This window comes from Aythya marila (assembly GCF_965140915.1).
Source record: "Aythya marila genome assembly, chromosome: 6".
Classification (NCBI taxonomy): Eukaryota; Metazoa; Chordata; class Aves; order Anseriformes; family Anatidae; genus Aythya; species Aythya marila.
The window spans coordinates 35,282,814-35,302,813 of record NC_139047.1 but is presented as its reverse complement, the minus strand read 5'-3'; the positions used below and the strand labels follow the sequence as shown (position 1 = coordinate 35,302,813).

Here is a 20,000-nt window from a genome sequence, read left to right as displayed (position 1 = left end):
AAAAGGTTGATGAGACTCAGTATTATAATATATAGTCTCCTCCCGGTAAACCTAGTGAATCCCCCAGCCAGCACCATGCTCTTCTCCCTGTGATCTCTACCCTTCTTTCAAAAGAGCAGCTCAGGTGGAAGGGTGTCTGCCCTGGCATTGATTATCAGCAAAGATATTCTGAAACCGCTTTTTATCAATGATACCCTCCATGCTTAAATGGTGCTGTCCCACCCCAGCACCCCAGACAATCAATGTGAGCTTCAGTGGTTATGGGAGGAAATTCTTACTGCAGATCCTAGCTGTACTCCACTAGCACAGTTTTGTTAGCCTTGTTCCCCAGAAGGGCTGTCTGCATTGCTGCTTCAGGAAAACACCAAGTTAGACAGCAGTCCGTGCTCAGAAAATTTATTTTGGAAGCCCTAGGTTAACAGTTATTTTAAATTTGCTTTCACTTCATCACACCCTTTGCTGCATCTCTCTCGACAGAGAGTGAAATTCTGATTACTGTTAAAGTCACTGACAAACCTCCCACCGATCGGGAGCAGAGCAGAGTCAGAATTTTACCGTGTACAGGATTAACTTTTCTCAGTTTGGATGATATCTATTTTTACTAAGTGGAATTATTGCTTTTGACTATGTTCAATCTATAACCTCTTGCAGCCTTCAATTATAGCCCTTTTGTGCTACAGTAATCCAGTTGACAGCAAATAACTCAGCCCTGGATATGACAGGTTTACTTTCTGACTTAAAGCCCCAAAGCAGCAATTGGCTGGAATTTCATACTGGGGTGCTGAACCTTAAACAACCTGCTCAGAAATGTATCTTTTCTAGAGAGTCTGGAGCTTCTTGTGCAAAAATTACTGGTTTTGTCCAGTGTCAGGAGTAAATAGTTCTGCTTTGTGAGACAACCAGTATTTTTGATGTTGAAATTACAGAATGTGGCAAAGAATTCCATGATAGCCAGAGGAAAAAAAAAAAAAACAAACAAAACACAAAACTTTCACTGATATTTTCCTTTTCTGTGAGGTCTTCAATATGCAATTACTTCACAAACTGTTTTGTTTTGTGTCCTTTTCAATCCTCAAAGCCCTCTGAATATTGGTCTGTTAATTGTCCTTAATATAAAACCTACACTTTTCCACTCATTATCACCATCTTGTTTAAAGTGAAGCCTTCCTGCAGCAGTTTGCCCCACAGAGATGACTTTGTATGGGATTGTATGAATCCTCAACCAGGATTCCTGCTTGTTCAGGTTCAGTTCTGAGCTCTCCACAAGCTACTAGTGCAATATATATGCACTGCTTTTGTATCAGATCTGAAAGATGCTTTAACATGCCTCCCAGCATCGCGATTGTTTCAGCACTGATATTGAACATGAGTAGGATGAATATATCTCTTAAATGCACTAGTGAGTATGTGCCACGAGTCTTTGATTTCTTTAAACTTATTTACATTTTACTTGCCCTTGAGCAATGAATTTACTATGTCAGCATTGTCTTTTCTACTTTCACTTTGTCTGTCTTGTCCACTCACCTTAGCTTGATGTTTATTTTTCGTGCACGTGTATAGTCCATTGCACTAAATGCACGAACTGCCTGGAGTGCAGGATTTTCCAGATAGTGTGCCTTTGTAAGATGCACCCTTTGTAGCACTGTAAGGTCTGCGATATTCCCTGGCTTAAAACTGGCTTTAGACTTTCTTATTTGTTCCTTTTTTTTTTTTTTTTTAAGTCAAACACCCTTTCACATGCATACTATTTGCAGATGACTGTAGGATTGTGTTAGACTTTACCAAAGTCTTTACTCCCTATGTAGGTAGCCCTACCTCTCTCAGCAGTTGTGTTTCTTCTACCTTTGAAGCTCTTATACAAAACATTGCTCACATCAAGTGACTGGACTTGCCGTTATCTGCTCTTGTCTGACCATGACCAAATCCATACAGTTAAAAAAAAATGGTGAAAAAACATATATGAGTCACTTCGATTTCCTAACTGAAACCATGATGGCAGACATGGAAGGACTCAGGAACCGCAGGTACAATTGCTGTTTATATCATGGCAAACTCCTCGTTATTGGGGCACCTTGTTCAGAAAGCAGTGTCCACGACTTCAAATCTCTCGGACACAGCTGAGCTGGATAAATGACTTGGTGCACCTGACAGAGCCGCAGAGGAGCATTTCTGATGTCCCACCTGCCAAACAGGTCTGTCCCCAAATTGCCTCGTCAACTTTATGCTTTGGTATGATGTTCTTGGACATGAAGCTGAAATGCCTTACTTTTTTTTTTTTTTTTTTTGGTGCGAAAGATTTGACCTTTGTCAATGAAGGTATCAGGACAGCTACAACAGAGGGATTGGTGGGATCTATCAAAATGAAAGATCTTAGTCGTATTGAATTCCCTTTTCTTGGCTTAACACCATGTCAAGGGGACACCATGTTCAGGATGTGTGCTGGCAAGCCAGAGCCAGCATATTCAGAAGTCTCTGCAGTGTAGTCTAGGAAGTCTTCATACACCTTAGTTTTAGCAGGGAAACAATGATATTTCACTGTTTTAAAAAAGTGAAATGTCATTTTGTGTCACTCTGACACTATGTTTGGATGTGAGAGAAAACTTTTTTTTTTTTTTCTTTTTCTTTTTTTCCCCCCTAAATCTTGAGACCATGATGTATCTGAAACATCCCTTTCACCAAGACAAAAGTTACTTGATGCCATATTAATAGATATATTATGATTTTTATAGATAGCACGTGATCAGAACATTTCTGGAGAGCCTGCTAAAGTAGCCTAAAATACTGATTCTTCAGATGGTGATGGTTAGAATGACAGAAATCCAAAAGCTGAGCTCGGTTCTGTCTTGCTGAAGATAGTTTATCAGAATTTAAAATGGTATTAGATGTTTTGCATTATGTACTTCCAGGAGGGCATCCCATGAAAATACTCCACAGGTAAAAAAAACTTTCAACTTGAGTAACAGGCAATATGCATATATACCTTATGTATATATATTTGTAACTTGCAGTTGAGGATGGGCCAGTTTGGGCCCCCTGTTTGCCTAGGTTATCCAAATGAGAACATGGATAAGAATTACAAGAATGCTAAAATCTGTGTTTATCTGAAAGTAAAGAACATGAACCTCTCCTGGCCACTTAGCACATCCCTGTTCTGCTCCCCACCCTTCCGTGCCAATAAACACAGTGAAGCATTTTTGTGAGGTTTCTTCCTACATCCTTGCTCTCCTCCCAAGTTTCTCAGCCCCAGTTGACCCTCCCCAGGGGGGCTGCCCCAGCTCTGCTCCCCTTATTCCTCTCCTGCTCCCTGGCTGTGCAGACGCAACAGGCACACAGTGCAGAAGCATTTCAGAAGACCATGGAAAAGCTCTGGAGAGGATGTGGCCATGCCACCTAGCAATGGGGCTGAGATAGGTGTAGAAATCCTGCCTTAGAAGAAGTAACCAGTGGCATCTTGTGGACCAGGGGAGGAGGCAAGTTGTCATATGCTTGGCTGGAGTTAGCCGATCCACAGATTTCTGATTTTACATTGCACCATAATGCGTAATGTATGAAAAGATAAATATTTTCCATTCAGCAACATCTTGCTGTATTTTCATCTAACTCTATAATTTTAATTATAAAGTGAACATAACCTGTATCAAATTATGATTTTGTTAACATATTGAATGAGGACAAGAAAAATAAATACCAGATTTTATACTGTACAGGCACATGAAGGTATAGTAAAAAAATCTGGTTTCCTTGACCACATTGTCATAATATGCATATATAACTGCTTATTGAATCCAGGCTGTGTAGACAACAGAAAGAACACTGGCTCCATACCATCACAATGCATGCCCACAACAAAGAGGAGGAAAGAACAGGCTCTTTCATTGTGTGTGTCTAAGTACTACCGACATAAGGGCTAAAAACATTACCTCTGTCTGAAGTGTATCTATATATCCATGCATAAGTTATTAAGTGGGCTCCCTGAGCACAGTTGCTGAAAATATTAATATATTCAAATTATATTCTAGCTACTGCAAAAACAGTAGATCAGACAAATATATTAAAATCTCTTCAGACAAAAGGAGTCATGTTATTTATAAAGTTCCTCCCCCCCCTTACTGGAACACAAACCTTCATTGTATATAATATATGAGAATGCAAGATGATCCTTAGATGTCAAAATGTGGCTTAAAGTTTGAATGTAATCATAAAACAGTGACTCTAATGCTTGCCATAAACAAATTGTCACTGGTATTATGTAACTTAGGCTATTCACAAAGCATAAAAGAAGGGAAGAATAAAAGGTGGCTGCCAAACACCACGGGCCCAATCCGACGGTAGTGCCAAATTGCGCTGGCGGACTGGGAGTTGCGAACAGTGTGGAACCCAGTGCTTGGGCCTGGGCTTAAATTAGGGTGAGATAAAGGCTATTTAGTCAATTTAGACTGCAAGCAGCAACCGGTGTCTTCTGCAGCCTCCTCTGCTCTCTGTGTCCCAGAGATGAGGAAGCAGTAAAAGTCCCTGGATTGCTGCAGGACCTGGTTTTGTAGGGATGCAGCCATGGCTGGCCTACACCAGCGATGCAGCCCAAAATGCCCACGCCTCTTGGAGCAGGCTGGTGGCCTTGATCTGCTCGTGTTGTCCAGTGTGTTTGGTGCCATGTCGCCGGGGTCACACCTTCTCCTGGACTCTAGGAGAGTTGGAACAGCAGCAGAAGGCCATAATTCAGGGCAGAAGATGTCTGCAAACAGCAACTAATCAGTCATAGGAACAGCAAAGTCATAGGCACTTTGCTTTAGCTCAGGTTTCAGGAGTAATTAATATGTCTGATATACAGAGCTTTAAATGGTGCTAATGGCTCTGCTCAGGCCCTTGATAAACCACCAAACTAGACTGCTCACCCCTTTTTAATTTGATTTTCCCCCCTTCCTTTTAAAAGTAAAATGACATTTTTTTTCACAGCCTGAAATAATTGTTCGAGCAGAGATACTGGTTTAACTCATTATGAATTATTAGTGGAAAAGTGGGTCTCAGAAGTATGTTACATCTGAAATATTTTTCGTCACTTGAACATGTGCCGTCCAGAACTGGCCCTATTCTACCAGGCACTGGGAACAAACACTTCACATTCACAGATGCTCCTAATTTGGTGTGGTTTGGAGTGTAATTTAGATCAAACGTATCCATGTAAATGAGTCAGGGTTTCTTAATTAGGTGCCTCTAAAGAAAAAACTTGGACCACATCAGTAGGTGTGGGTGTGGTGCCCACAGTACTGGAATCTTTCTATAGATGAAGCTTAGTTTTGTTCAGGCACACTGTAGGTTTTTCTTTCTTTTTTTTTTTTTTTTTTCTTTTCTTTTTCTTTTTTTTTTTTTTTTTCTAAAGCACAATAATAAATCTGCAGATGGCATAGACATAAAGACGCTACTTCAGAGGAGCTGTCTAAAACACTGTCTCTTTGGCAAATGCCTTAAAGTAGGTCATTCTGCTGTGATTTAGGTTTATATTTCATTGCCAGCTTTTTGTTCCCATTACAAGTAGGGTGCATTCCAGTCCACAGATTTGCTCTTCATTTTTTTTTCAGATTGGCTTTTATTTACAAGAATTTGTAGATCTTCATAAGAAAATGGCCAATATGCTGTCAGAAGTACTAATCATGCACTTGACCACAAAAACAGATGTATGAAGGTGATAACCTGGAAATGTTAGAATGTAAAATAGCATTCTCTGAGAGCAAAAAATGTATTGATTCTCTTAACACAGTGATTGAAATGATTGTTGCATCTTTTCCAATGTGTGAAAAATGTTTTGGTCTAATGTCATTTCAGAAGTCGCACAAAACAGAGGCATCCATTGCCCTAGTTGCTCAGGTATTTGCTTTTTCTGTTTATATATTTCCCACTGAAAAGCATGTTTTTTTTATAGCTTATGAAAAAAGTAGAAATCAAATCATCAGGGTCTGTTTTCCCATCAAAGTGCTGGGGGATTTACATGCCAAACTCCCACTAGCCTTAATGAATTACCTGCATAAATTCCCTTTCAATCGATAGTAGAATAGATCCTATTGTGTTATATTAATTATTTTGCACAGAACACTGACATTTTGGCATTAAAGCCTTTTTTTTTTTTAAGTTCCAATGAATATCTTAAGAAACTTCAAGCCTATTATTTATTTCACAGCTTTATTTTGAGAAAAATCCTGTATCTTTAGTTAGAAAAAAAAATAAATGAAAAAGCACTGCAATTTACCCATTTATGACCTAGTTCTGGACATTAATGTGATAGGGCTCAATCTCTCAAAATAGAAAAATAAATAAATAAACACATAAATAAATAAATAAAAGGGGAGGGGGGTGAAAAAGCCCTTTTGTAATGAATTGAGCATTCTTAATTTTCAGCAACAAAAACCATTTGAGTTGAAAAGAACGCTCACCCCGAGCAATATTAAGAGGTTACAAAATCACATAAATTAACTCTGCCAGCGATATTTTGCTGAGGCTTGTGTGAGTGCAAACCAGAAGCAGGGCTCTCACATGGTCTTTATTAACCGAAGAGCACTTAGCAGTAACTGGCCTTCCCCGGGATGTGTTGTCCATATGCAGGCGTGCGCAGGGTGTGCATATGGCCAAACGCTGGGAGACGCGGAGGGGCTGGGGGGAGCTGCAAGGACGTGGAGAGTGGAAGTGAGAAGTGTTCGCTCTGTAGTCATGGGCAAGTGCCCTACCCTCTTCATTCCTCACTTTCTCCATCTACGCAACTGGGATAATAAAACTTACTGACCTGAAAAAGGAAGTTCTGAGATTTAATTAATGTTTGAAAAGCTTTTTGAGATCGTTTGATACTGAGTAATGTGGAGTGAACAATGGCAGCTCTTTGAAACAGGGGCTCTATCTCTCCGTATTTGTGTACTGCACCTAGCACAATGGTGCCGTACAGCCACAGAGTCAACCATATCATAAATATTTAAATTAAAACTATGTTAATTATTTTTATCGTTCTGTTATTTGCTGATACACCAGTGCAGTACATTTTGAAGCTTGGTAGCATTGAAAAGTACCAAGCGTAATTATTTGCCTGATTGTTATGAAAATCAGGGTTTATACTTTAAATACGGTTCGTGAAAATAGGAAGCACAGGTGAAAATGCACTTTTAAATCCTCATTATTTTTCTCTTTAAAGCCAATAAGCTGTAATGTACTCTTCAGGGAATGGGTGAACTTTGCAAACACTCTTATTCCACGGGAAGGAGAAAGCATGACTGCAGAAACCTCTGCAGCAGACACCTTCCCACATGTGAACACAAAGAAAATGCATAAAGGTGCTCCAGGAAGACTGGATTTCATTTGTGCCTTTAATTCAATAATTGTTATTACTCCTGTCCTGTGCACGCTGGGGCTTGGTGCACGTTTGCTTGTGTCCCAAATTCACAAGGGGAGAGTTTAGTAGTCCACTGTGCACTTCAGCAAAGAGTAATAGGCTTCTCTCTTCTCTTTTCCCCCAGAATGAACCCCAGGAAGCTGCAGTAAATGGGACAAGCGTTGGCCTCAGTCCAGCCCTTTCTGAATCTTTCTTATAGCTGAAACAGAGAAAAGCATGTGTGCAAGAGCATGTCTTAATATACATTTGCTCTTCTCAAGCTAGAAAGCAATCAATTTGCTTCATGTAGATCTTTAAATGGCAGTTGGGGTGCCTGAGTGCCTCCCTGCCCTGGCCAGCCACCCACTTGCTCTGCTGAGAGGACATTTCTCCTCTTCGCATCTCCAGTAGCTGCTCCCTAAGTGTGTGAACAAGGCTCAGCTTTTCTCCCTGCTGCTGTCCTGTAGCTGAAGAGCAAGAGCAGTTCATGAGCTGCCTGACTCTAAAGAAAGATCCAATTCAGGACATAATTTCAGGAAACATTCTTTGCTTCTCAGGAAACATTCCTTGTTTCTCATGCCTTCATTTAAGAACTATGTAATTCTGCACATGCCTGAATCTGGGCATTTGTCTGGGAGCAAAATCTAAATGCCCATCGCACACTTTGGGTCATAGTCTCTCACAAGTTCTTTGAGGTTCCCCACATAGAAATTTGTTGCATAGACCTTCCATTCTGGGTCTTGCTTTTTCTTTTAAATAATTTTTAGCTGGTTTATTAATCTTCTATTTCTATTTAATATAAGTCTCGTACAGTTCTTAATGTAATCTGTTCTTCTGCCATGTGGAGGAAGGGTTCTCCCGAGCCTAGGTTTAACATATAAGACTGCTTGAAACTGCTGATATGACACATAGTTTAGTAAGTGAAAATCACATATGTTTGCTACAGCTTTCCTCCACCACTTAAAAAAAAAAAAAAAAGTTTGCAGACATCCCCTGGTTAGCATTACTGGCTGCCATGCTGTAACTTTATTTTCTGATTTACCCTCAGAACTCTGGGTACTGCTGCTGGACTTGTCATCACATTGTCATCGCTGCCTGGTGTGCAGGCTATTGTGGGCTTCTGTCTATGCATGGATTTTTCTTGTTTTCTCCCAATCTTTAATAGGTAGAAATAAGTCTGTTTAGTTGCACATAGCTTGCAAAAAAAGCCCGTGCTCTGCAGAATGAAGCTGCCATGCGTTGCAAGCTTTGAGGGATGTGTGTGCTTCAGTTGTTCAGCTGAGATGCTTTCTCTGGTCATGGAGCAATGGACACAGGGGGAAGACAGCTAAAGCATGAATCTTGGAATAGTTACTGCTTTTCTTAGATAGTATATTGCAGTTAGTGGTTATATCTTGGATAATTAGTTGTAGTCTTGATGAGGAGCTTATTTGCAGCAAAGTGGATACACGTAGTTACGAGTGATGAATTCTGGGGGGAAGGCAGTCAGAAAGGAAATCACCATTTTCTCTCCAGAAGTGCAGAAAGCCCTGATGACATCTGAAAATGTCTTGCTGCACAGGAATAATGGAGCAAAACAAAAATGGAGCTTCTTGGATTCAAAGGTGAATCAAAAGGAATTGGCTTCTGCCCGGACAAGGCAGCCAGATAGGCCACAGTAACAGATCCACGTGATAGACCAAGAGGCAACTGCAGAGCTCCCCAGACAACTTGCCTGAAGTGCCTGCCAAGGAGGCAGATGCTGCTGCTGGAAGAATATCTTCCACAGTTGGGCATCTGGGTTCAGTGCTTTCCACGTAAGGGAGAGAGGCGGTAGCATCAGGCTGGCCCCGTCTTCCCGTTTAATTATTTCAACATCCATTTCATACTTTGGTAAATAACACGTATTATCCTGCTTTTGTGCGGGAAAATAATAAGCATGAGAGGGCCTTTTGCCTGCAGTGCATCCCCTTGCAGGGATGTCTACACGGATGGGTACGTGCAGACCCGAGCTTGGCTGCCCTGTGCTCCAGCCTGGTCAGATGTGAGACAGCTCGGGTCTGGGAGCCGCAGAGCTGCCTCGCGGTGGCACGGAGCTCAACCTAATAAGCAGAGCAGGCTGAGATTCATTAATTTAACATTAATAAGCACAGCTTATTAGCTCAGGCACAGCGCTGGATAATGCAGGCACACAGCTTCTGGAGCAGAGCTGTGGCCGCCCGCGCCAGCTTAGAGCATGGCGCAGGGGACACAGCCAGGGTGCCGGCAGCCTCCTCACCCCCACTGCCTCTTGCACTGGGGATGGGGAAAAAAAAAAAAGAAGATTTTGTGCTTCTGCAGAGGCCTCTGTTAAAACAAACAAACAAACAAACAAAAAAAACCACCAAAACAACAACAACAACAAAAAAACCCGGAACATACCAAAAAAGAAAAACCAAACCAAAACCAAAAAACAGAAACAAAACACCAAACCCTCCAGGTTTTTTTTTTAACTGTACTGCTGGCTTATGTCAAGTCTTTAATTCATTTTTTAATTCATAACCCCTTGTGCCTCAGTTTCCCAACGTGTCCATAACAGCTACCTGAAGATGCTGCTGTGAAAGCAGGTAAGGTGCTGATCATAAAATGGGAAAAAGAGGGAAGTCCTCCTTCTGGCTTGCTTGGATTAGATTTGTGTGAGTGAATTATTGGCCACAAATACTGACTTACTGGGCAGGGATGGGTTGCTCTCTGTTCACATTTGTGCACAGAGCCAGAGCAAGGTTTCTGCATCGTCTGATGGCCTGTGTGTGCCTGCAAAACGGGACCAGAAGGGTCTGTCACTTTTATCTGGTAACTGCGTTGAGCTCATTCGTAATAAGTAACAGGAGGGGCTGCAGTCCTGAGGAAGTGTGGCTCTGTTTTCACAAATGCATGCAACATAAACATATGGACTAATACAGCAGGTAAATGCTGTCTAAACATCCGCAGGTAGGACAGGCTGTTTTCTGTAGCCCTTTATTTAAGAAAATCCTTACTCATTTTTTGTTTGTTTGTTTGTTTCCTTCTTTCATATATAAGATATTTGTTCGAATAGCTCATCTTCAGGAAGAGGTATTAAAAACCTAATAGTTGGGCCCAATTATTTTCAGCCTGGATCCTAATAAAACATTTTGTTATGGTATTAGATGGAAAGAGGTATGCGGTATTTCTGTTCAGCCCCTTATTTTGTCTCTTCTGTTTATGTATCATATGATAGTAGGAAAAAATTCATGAAAAGATGAATAGGGGACTTTTTCCATCAGATGCAAAATACTTAAAAGAACAGGTACTGCAACCCCAGGCTTTGCATTTAATCCCCCTCCTGTGGGCTTCATGCACTGCGCTGCGACTTCTTGCAACTTCAGAGGGCTTGGTTCAAGAAAGATATATGGCACCGGTGTTAATCCCTGCTGCCAGGCCTTTCTCACAGACTCTCTCATCAGCTGCTTTGTCTGGGTTTCTAAAGAAGGACCCTTCTGAAGTGCATTTCACATCGTTACGTGTGCTTGATCTGGACCCGCTCCTGCAGCCCGAAGCACTGCAGTGGGACCACGGAGCAGCCTCGCTGTACGTTGTGGTTTGGGATGAATGCAGCATTCTGGGAGAAGGCTGCTGAAGTCTCCAAGAGCAAATACAGAAACAGCAGTAATATGCCTGTAATGAAACCAGTCTTTTTTTTTTTTTTTTTTATTTTAAATATTTGGAGTCTTGAACTTGCCCTGGGCAAACTCACTGGTTGAAGGCGGTGCCACAAGGTGCAGCTCTGTGGTGAGGCTGGCACACAGGGCACATTGCCCTCTTCTCCCTATGAAAAGACTCCCTAGAAATCTCCTTAAAACTGATAATTCTCCATTTTGTAATCTCTGCCAGATAATTTTGTTTCTTAGGTTAATTTAAACAAATGTGCATTGCCTATAGTTTCATAATGTAAACATTTTGTGACTAATAAATGTGTATGTATGCTTCTTTATTTTCTTTTATGGAGCCATGACACCATTCAGATTGGACCCTGGCTTCCCCACTGACAAGTCCAAGACAACGTACCAGCTTTTCCCTGTTTCTTGGTGTTTACAATATCTATTCTACTACTGCTTCCATACTGACAGAGCAAAGTCCTGTCCTTCCCTGGGGATGTGTTGGCATGACACAGAAGGCCGACCTTCTTCAGAGAGACTTAGAAGATTGCACCCGTAATGCTCAGACCTCCAAATGGCTTAAATATCACATCTTCCTGCCCTACGTCACTCTGTGCTACTGTTTTGCATCCATATAACTCTGGCTTCACCCTGCACTTGGTAAGCACACACACAGTTATTTATACAGTACAGCCATCCTCCCACCACTTCTACAGAGTTGTAGTCAATCCAGGTATTGCAAATATATGTACAGTGAAATATTGCTATTTATTATCTGTATTTTTTCCACCCAAAACACCAGTCCTGGTCCAGGTTTCTTTGTTGTTCTATACATACACAGCAGGAAACAATTGCTGTCCCAAACAGATTATGTTTTAAAAAGCCAAGGCAGACAAAGGAAGCATTATCATCATTTTGTAAACAAGGAACCAAGGCACAGAGAGATTAAATGATTTACCCAAGGTCACACCGAACATCCGGTCAAAGCCAAGAACAGAACCCAGGTCTCCAGAGTCTCAATCAAGTGATTTAACTATAAGATCAAAGACTTATTGTGTATACCTGATATCTTTCCCCTAAGACATGGTAACAAAACTTTCTTCAGGTTAGGATCAATGCCACATATGGTGCAGTAAATTTTGTATATGGCACAGGTCTTCTGACACTGTGTACCCACTTCTTGCACTCAGGTTCCTCCCAGGAAATAATTTCCCTTATTATTCCTCCATTGACAGTAATAAATTTTCATCTTTCTCTAGATAACCCACTAAAGGAGAGGATGCATGCACAGGGTACATCAGAGGAATACATAGAAAACTGTTTTTCTGCAAGGGCAAACTCAGTCCTTCTAGGGACTGTTTAAAATCTTTCCTTGCTTAATTAAATGGGGACATTCCCACAGCTATATGGACTTCATTTTGCCTTTTCAACTGGAAGCTGCACAACAAGATAAAGGATCTACATCTATTATGTGTACATGTCAGGAGAATGCAGCAGAAATGGTCAGTATAAAGGCATCATTCATTATAAGCTTGGAGTAGTCTTTTATTTGGAGTCATTATTATTCATTCATTATATCATTCCTGCGATGAAATACTTCTCTGTGTACAGGGACTGCATGGGGCCCTCAGTCCTGCCTAGCCCCTTCAATTTTAAGGGTTGTTTGGCTGAAAAGTGACTGTGGCAAAATGGCAGTAGTTATTCTCAACAGCAGGACAGCCAAGAGGGGAGGAACAGCACCCTAACCTTCATGTGCCCCGATCTTGTGGTCTGCCACTTCTGCATAGCAGCACAGCTCCAGGTTTGTTCCTGAGTGAGCATGTGGTCTATGTACTATTTAATGGTAATGCCACAAAACAGGAGAAGAAAACCCAAAGTGAACGTAAGATTGTGGGTTGACTTTGTGGGCTGACACCTCTTACAAACTGAACTCGGGGAGTGTGGAAACCACAGAGGAATTATCAGGTGGATTTGCACAGTGTCATTTCACTGTCTCTGTTGTATCTCAGCAGCATTAGGAGAGCAGAGGTTCACTTCCAAGTCACACATCACTATTTTTTAGACATTCTATGTCGTCTTAAGCTTCCTCAGGAGGTACAAGACCTCATAATGTATTTTCCTAGGTAAGTGTTTTTCTGTCACTACATGCCTCAGCACATCATGAGAACCATAAAGCAAATTGAATATTACAGACCTGGATGGAGAAACATGGTGATCCAAAAGTCTGTGGCTGGAAAAAGTCAAACTTGCACACTGTAACATGCTGAATTTGCCATTTCAATACACCTATTCATGGGTAATCCTGATGTGCCTAACTGCAGCAAAGAAAACAACTGTTCCATGTTCTAGTAGAGGAAAAATTTGGGCTTTCGCTTACAGACACTGATTTCTTGAGCAGAAATAGGATATGCATAGATGTCATAAATCATGCTTCATTTTGCCAAAGAATGTAATTATCTTTGGTATTTTGGATGACATTTGCAATAAGATTTGGACACCACACACACATTCCTTTTACAATTATCAATTATTTCATACTGGAGTTCTACTTACTTCTTTAGATGCTCGAAGAGGATTTTCATTGTGTCATAGTTTGGCCTAGGGAGCTTTTTTACCAGGGTCCTTATGGCTTTAATGCGAGTGGCATTGTCTGGGATTTCTAAAGGAAAAAAAAAATGAAAAAAAAAAAAAGAGAGAAAAAATACTTTTAGTGCTATATTAGGATATTATGTTGCACAGTACTCCACCTGGTATCTTAACAAGAAAAGCCATCATTAATACGTGGTTAAAAACAGAATGTATCATACCTTCAGTCTTAACAGAGAGCAAGAGTAACTTACAATGATGAAAAAAAAATATCTCTGATTCTTAAGGACACATTTTCTGGTTCACAGAACTATATTTTTATGCTTTTCATTTATTGTATTAGACCATTGAAATGTCATCCTAAGCTTTAAGACCCCCGAGTAGTAAGAGACCCATATCTTAAATGGAATTTCACTTTGGAATTATGTTCATTCAATGATCCCACTTCTGTGCTGGATGCTCTTCCTATGTACTTCTTGTTGTCCTTTATTGTACATTGTACCCTATCAGATTGAGAATACAAAATGTTTTCCTATTCTTTTTACTCATGTTTTCTGGTGATCAATTTTTTCAAAAAGCTATTTCAGTGCAGTAATTTTCTAATACCTGTAGCATCTCACAGCTGTAATTTCTATAGGTGAAAATCTGTATTTCAAAGTTGCAATTAGTAATAAAAGAATGCAGAACTAAGGGCTTTAAACTGTCTTTTGAGGTGATAAGAACATTGCTATCCTTTCTTTTAAGATAAATCTTCCTGCTTTTTCATGATTCATAGTTTTGGGGAAAAGGTTTGACTGATTTTTGCATTGATTTGTATAAGATGTTGCAACTAAAGCAAAATCATGTACAACTGTGCTTTCATTTAGCTACAGATTAGATAAGGTGCCAGTAGGTCTGATGTAGGGAAAACATCTTGCTTGTTACATGCCCTAGATAACCTGAGAATTCTTTTCTGATCTAATAGTCTATGATTTAATTATCATCTATCATTCATTGTATAAGTTGCTTTTTAATATTCTTATTACCCTAGCACTACCTTAGGATTAAATCCTTGTAATTCAGTAGGTGCTACATAAGCATACATGGTGATTAGTGTCTTGATGCAAAGATTCCCACCCACTCCCACAAAAATAAATAAATAGAATAAAATAGAATAAAATAAAATAAAATAAAATAAAATAAAATAAAATAAAATAAAATAAAATAAAATAAATAAAATAAAAAATCAAGCAAAATTTTCCTACACTTGAACTGAATTTAAAAGCTAGAGTTATTAGTAGGATAGCATTCTTTCTTTCCTCAGCCCATATTCCTATTTCCTGTTGAGAATAGTACTTCTTACATGCAGATATACATAGGTATTATCTATCATTAGAAGATTTATATGCATATACGAGAGACAAAAGCTCAAAGTAGTTAATGCATGAACTTTGCATAAGTATTATTTTCCAGTTAAAAAAAAAATAATATTTCACATGGATTTAGTTTATAGAAAGTTGTGCAATTGACAGTAGTTGTGATGAAGTTACACACAAATTAAGAGTACAATGTCCGTGTATTTTACTTTTGCTCTGGTTTGACATATAGCCTCAACTTCTGAACAGCACAAGTCCCCACAGTCTTGAAATCCAGTCATCCCTTGATTTTTCTGCCACAAGCCATTAGTACTGGTTATTTTTGTCCTATGGATGATCTGTCCAAAACTGAAACTACAAATGAAAATGACTTGAAATGTGCAGAAGTGAATTTATTGTAAGAAACGAGGACAAATTCTGATGGCTATTTACTTGTGTGGCATGGTGTGTGCACATGCTGTGATATTGCCAGACAAGTTATATTTAGACTGGGGCTACCCTGGCTGTTGCTGACTGCAACTTTTCAAATAGAGCTACTCAACTTATTTATTTTATTTTATTTTTTTTTTTGTTTCATTCATGAAAGTTCAATGGACCTCAGTAAGACTGAAACACCGATGTTGGGAAAAACTCAGCAAAAGGAAATCATAGGATCATAGACCCATAGAATGATGGCTTGGCTTGGAAGGGACCTTAAAGCCCATCCAGTTCCACCTCCAGTGCCATGGGTGGGGATGTCACCCACTAGACCAGGTCACTGTTTGTCCATTACAGACTAGTTGTGTAGAAATTTAACACAGTAAAAGTTTATCATGCTCTTTTGAAGGAAGTGTCTCTGCTCACTGTGCCAATTAACAAAGATATCAGCTTGATAATTACCTTCCCAACAGAATCTCATTAGATATAATTGTCAAATAAATAAATAAAAAGTATTAATTTAAGAAGAAATTATTTAGTGAAAAAATACCAGGGATATATAACTTCATTTTAGGGCCCAATGCACCAAAGCCACAGGTACTGACAGAGAAGAGAAGAGAGGTTTAGCTAGGTGCTAAAGTACAAAATCCACAGAAATCTCACATAAAATTATTTTGTGAATCAGCCTATTTGTTAATTGTTAGTCTATTGTAAAAGAAGAAAAACAGGCAACATGTGGTAACTTTAGTCAGCATTTCTGAACTGGGAATGATAAACACCTCTGCCTGGCTCTGGCATTTATCAGTACTGAGATATTATTACCACATCGAGTCACAGCATGGTTACTGTTATCATCAAAAAAAAAAAAAAAAAAAAAAAAGAGCCAGCTAATCTTAATGGTTTGTAAAGCCGTTACCTGCACTGGTCTGACATTTATCATGATCATTTTACCACATGAGTCCTACATTGCAAAGGTATTTTATCTGGAAGGGACATCACTATGAATTATTATTTGCAGCTAGGTAGAAAATTGTATGTTGTAGATACCTTTTCTCATTATAAATCACAGTCACATTTCACCATTTCCCACACAAAGCTGCTGAGCCCAGGCTTTTTGCCATAACACTTATTCTCGCTCCCTTTTATAGTTCCATGAAAATATTGGGTACTCTTTCATTAAAATGGTTGATATTGTTGTGTTGTTGTTGTTGTTTTTTCCTCTTTTTTTTTTTTTTTTTTTTAAAAAAAAAAAGCTATATACAGTTGATTTTCTTCTAGTATAAAAGAATTTGTTTTTCCACTTGAGAAAGTGAAAAGGATAAACTGTTCATTTTTTTATTAAAGATTACTCTCACTTCAGTTTTAGTGGCTGGGCTTGTCTTTACTCTTGACCTTGTTGATGGAATATTTAACAGATCAGATGCAAGATCTTATGTTTCAGTTGCAATACCTATGCATTTGCTTTCCTTCTGTAAAGCCTTGAGTCCCAATTTCATAGAAATTTTCTCCTTTCAGATTCCTAAGCAGGAAGATTTTTATTTATTTATTTATTTATTTTCCTGAGGTTGTCTCTTTACCATGCTCAAATGGAGGGAGAAAATCTTTAAACATGGGTTTGTATAAGTAGCCATGGAGAAGGTATCGCCCTCTGTGCTGTGTTCTGAAGCCTAGCACTGCGCAATGCAAAGACAGGAAAACACTATGAACAGCTCTTAAATTTCCCTGCTATAACTGGGAAATGGAAGAAACCAATTCTGATAAAGTGAAATAATATTATATTTCATCATGCTCTTTTATTGTGAAAATTGATGAAAATTTCTGGAGAAGATTCCTATTTTGGAAAGTTAGACTTTCTTTCCCTGTGAAGATTTCAAAAGGAAAAATTTAGTCATAATCACATTTATAAAAGGAAGAATGAGAGGACATTTAATCCTTTTTGCATTTTCAGGCAAAATATGAAAGATGTAGGTGATAATTTCAGCAGATCAGGATACTCTGAAGTGAATCGCAGATGGTATTCTATGTAATATTTTCATAGAATGTATATTTAGAATTTGGGTTACTGTCTTTAAAAATAGGGCTGGCTCCCTTTAACAGCGCAACACAGTGGAGATGCTCTCTTGTTTACATTTAAATGAAGAATGCATTGAAAAAACACTTAATATTATATAAGCGCTTTTGCAAATGAGCTTTGGATAAACATTTGAGCATAGAAGAAAACATGATGTGTCTGTAACATTAACAGTGGCTGGGTAAAAATGAATGAAGAAAGTAACCTTTAGCACTCATGTCCATAAAGAATACTTAAGCAAATCCCACTGAATCTTTCTTTTAATCATTAATTTTAAATGGACGTAGATGTTTACAACAAGCCACTTTGTTTCAGAACAGGAAGTCCAAGGTTTATCTCCAATAACTCACGTTAGCTCGGAAGGGATGTATGTCTCTAACCTGACATGCATTCATTATTTTGTAAGGTACTGGAGGCTGACCCGTGACCCTCCTCAGACCTGCTGCATTATTCATGTCTGACTTACTTTGTATAGTTTTACTATAGTTCCCATTTCCCTTTACCAGGCATTTCAGCTGCTTGTGCATGTTTAGTGTTAAATGGCATTTATGGCTCACATTAATGCCTAATTTTATCACGACCCATGGTTTCTTTTTATGCTGTCAAGCCTCACATCTGAACTGCTGAAAAAAACAATGATTTATGATTCTGCATAAAATATCAAACTATTGATCTCTCACCTAATCTATTTTTGGTCTTAATAGTATGATTTTCTTGTTTTCTTACACGGCTCTTCTCACCTTGTTTTGCATTTTTGGATAAGATTTCTGCTGTGGTTAAAACGTCATACACTGTTGCTACAGCAAAAAGCTGTCTGCCAAGAGTTTCTCCAACATTTCACGACTGATTCAGCTACCGAGAAAAAGACAGGCCTTGTTTGGGGCTGTTTTTGGTTTCTTTCTTTCTTTCTCTCTCTTTCTCTCTTTTATTTTTTTAATCGGAACTGAGTGGGTTAGGTGGATTTTCGAGTGCTAATGAAATTGTGAGACTTATGGCGCTGGCTACAGCCAGCCGTAGTGTGGGCAGACGCTCTGTGAGCTTCCCCACTGTGCTGCTGTGCAAGCATCCCCGCTGTTATGTTTGCTATAGTTTTAATGTCTGTGAAAAATTCCTGATGCAACTAAATTATGTTCTGCCCTCTTGTTTGTATAAATAAACACCCGACTTAGCCAATTCATCTCGCTCCTGCCCATTTTAGAAGCTGGCCCTGCCACACAATGCTTAACCCTAGTCCTTGATAGCTTTGGTGTTATCAGGAAATGAAAATTTACTTGAAAGACAGTGCACTTTGGGCTTGATTTTTTATTTTATTTTATTTAGGGGTGTCGACTGCCCCAAAGTCTGCTTTCATTTGCTAAGTCTTCATATTCTGGAAGTCATGCTGGGTAAAATACACGGATATTTATGTTCATATATATGTATATGCGTATATATAAATTATCCGTATCACTTTCAATGTCAGGATATTTTAATGCTACTCTATGCAACATAAAAGTCCCAATTTTAATCACTTGCAGCACACTGGCAATTGTCTCATGAAGATACATTGTAAAATATTTTCTTGCTTTAAAAAAAAATCTATAAAAAGTATTCAAACTAACTAATGTTTGCTATAAGGAAAATAACCAATTTGTGATCCAAATTGATTTTACTTTTGATTAATGCCTCAGAACTAGATGTTGCAAAAGAAAATGAGAATTGCAAAAGACCTCTCTATATGGGCAATTGATAAATTCATCCTATGCCATATAAAGTGGAGTTTGCAATGAATATTCATACAACTTTTGCAATCCATTAGCAAGACCCAGGACAATGAGTCTGCAACTCAGTCCCATTTAACAAAAATATATGTGGAATTAATGGGAAAAAGCAGCACTTAAAAAAGTTAAACTTTAATGGATCAAACTCCAGGTGCTGGAGTTTGAGGGAAATAACCAATAATAGTCATTTTTTACATATTTGATGGGACTGATTATGCAATGTGCAACTCTAAATGGCTTATAGCACATTGTAGCATGGTTCCATCCCATTGGCTACAGTAGGGTGCAGGCAGATGGATGACAGTGACAAGGAGAGAAGTGCTTTTGCTTAGCCGTGCGTTAAGATGCCATCCAGAAGCTCTGTGCACTGCAGACACTTCATTAGGATGCCAGGATAATGGTAAACTACCACTCAGAGTGACACCCCATTTCCTGCTTACTGAGCTCTCCAACCTCGGCAGATGTCAACAATCTCACAGTGCTACAGAGCAGACCTAACTTTCCAGGCACTTTGACTCCAATTTTTTTCCCTTAACAGTGCCATACATTACATGCAATATGTAACAGCAAGTACCAAACAGAAAACAAAATTTGCTGCCCTAATTATAACAAAGCGGCATCTGACTTAGGTACTGCATGCCCGGCGTACATACAACCAGTTAGGCAGCATAAAAGAGGAATGATCTTTGTCAGTCAATTTTTGGGGGTTAATTAGACTTAGGACTTTGATGGCTAATGGCTCGTCTGATCCCAACTGGAGTGATCGTGCTTCGCTGCTAACTTCTACCAAGCGTCGGAAAAAATGTGCCGAGCTCTTTCCTGGTATTT

General features: G+C 39.2%; 1 protein-coding gene across 4 annotated transcripts in view; it reads right to left on the bottom strand.

The window, feature by feature from the left end:
• ARHGAP15 (Rho GTPase activating protein 15) overlaps positions 1-20,000 on the bottom strand; it is a 332,136-nt gene that overhangs the window by 10,889 nt on the left and 301,247 nt on the right. For all 4 annotated transcript variants that reach the window (XM_082763341.1, XM_082763342.1, XM_082763340.1 and 1 more), the window contains one exon: positions 13,537-13,642. In XM_082763341.1, the coding sequence (XP_082619467.1) occupies positions 13,537-13,642 (106 nt within the window). The remainder of the gene's footprint in view (positions 1-13,536; positions 13,643-20,000) is intronic.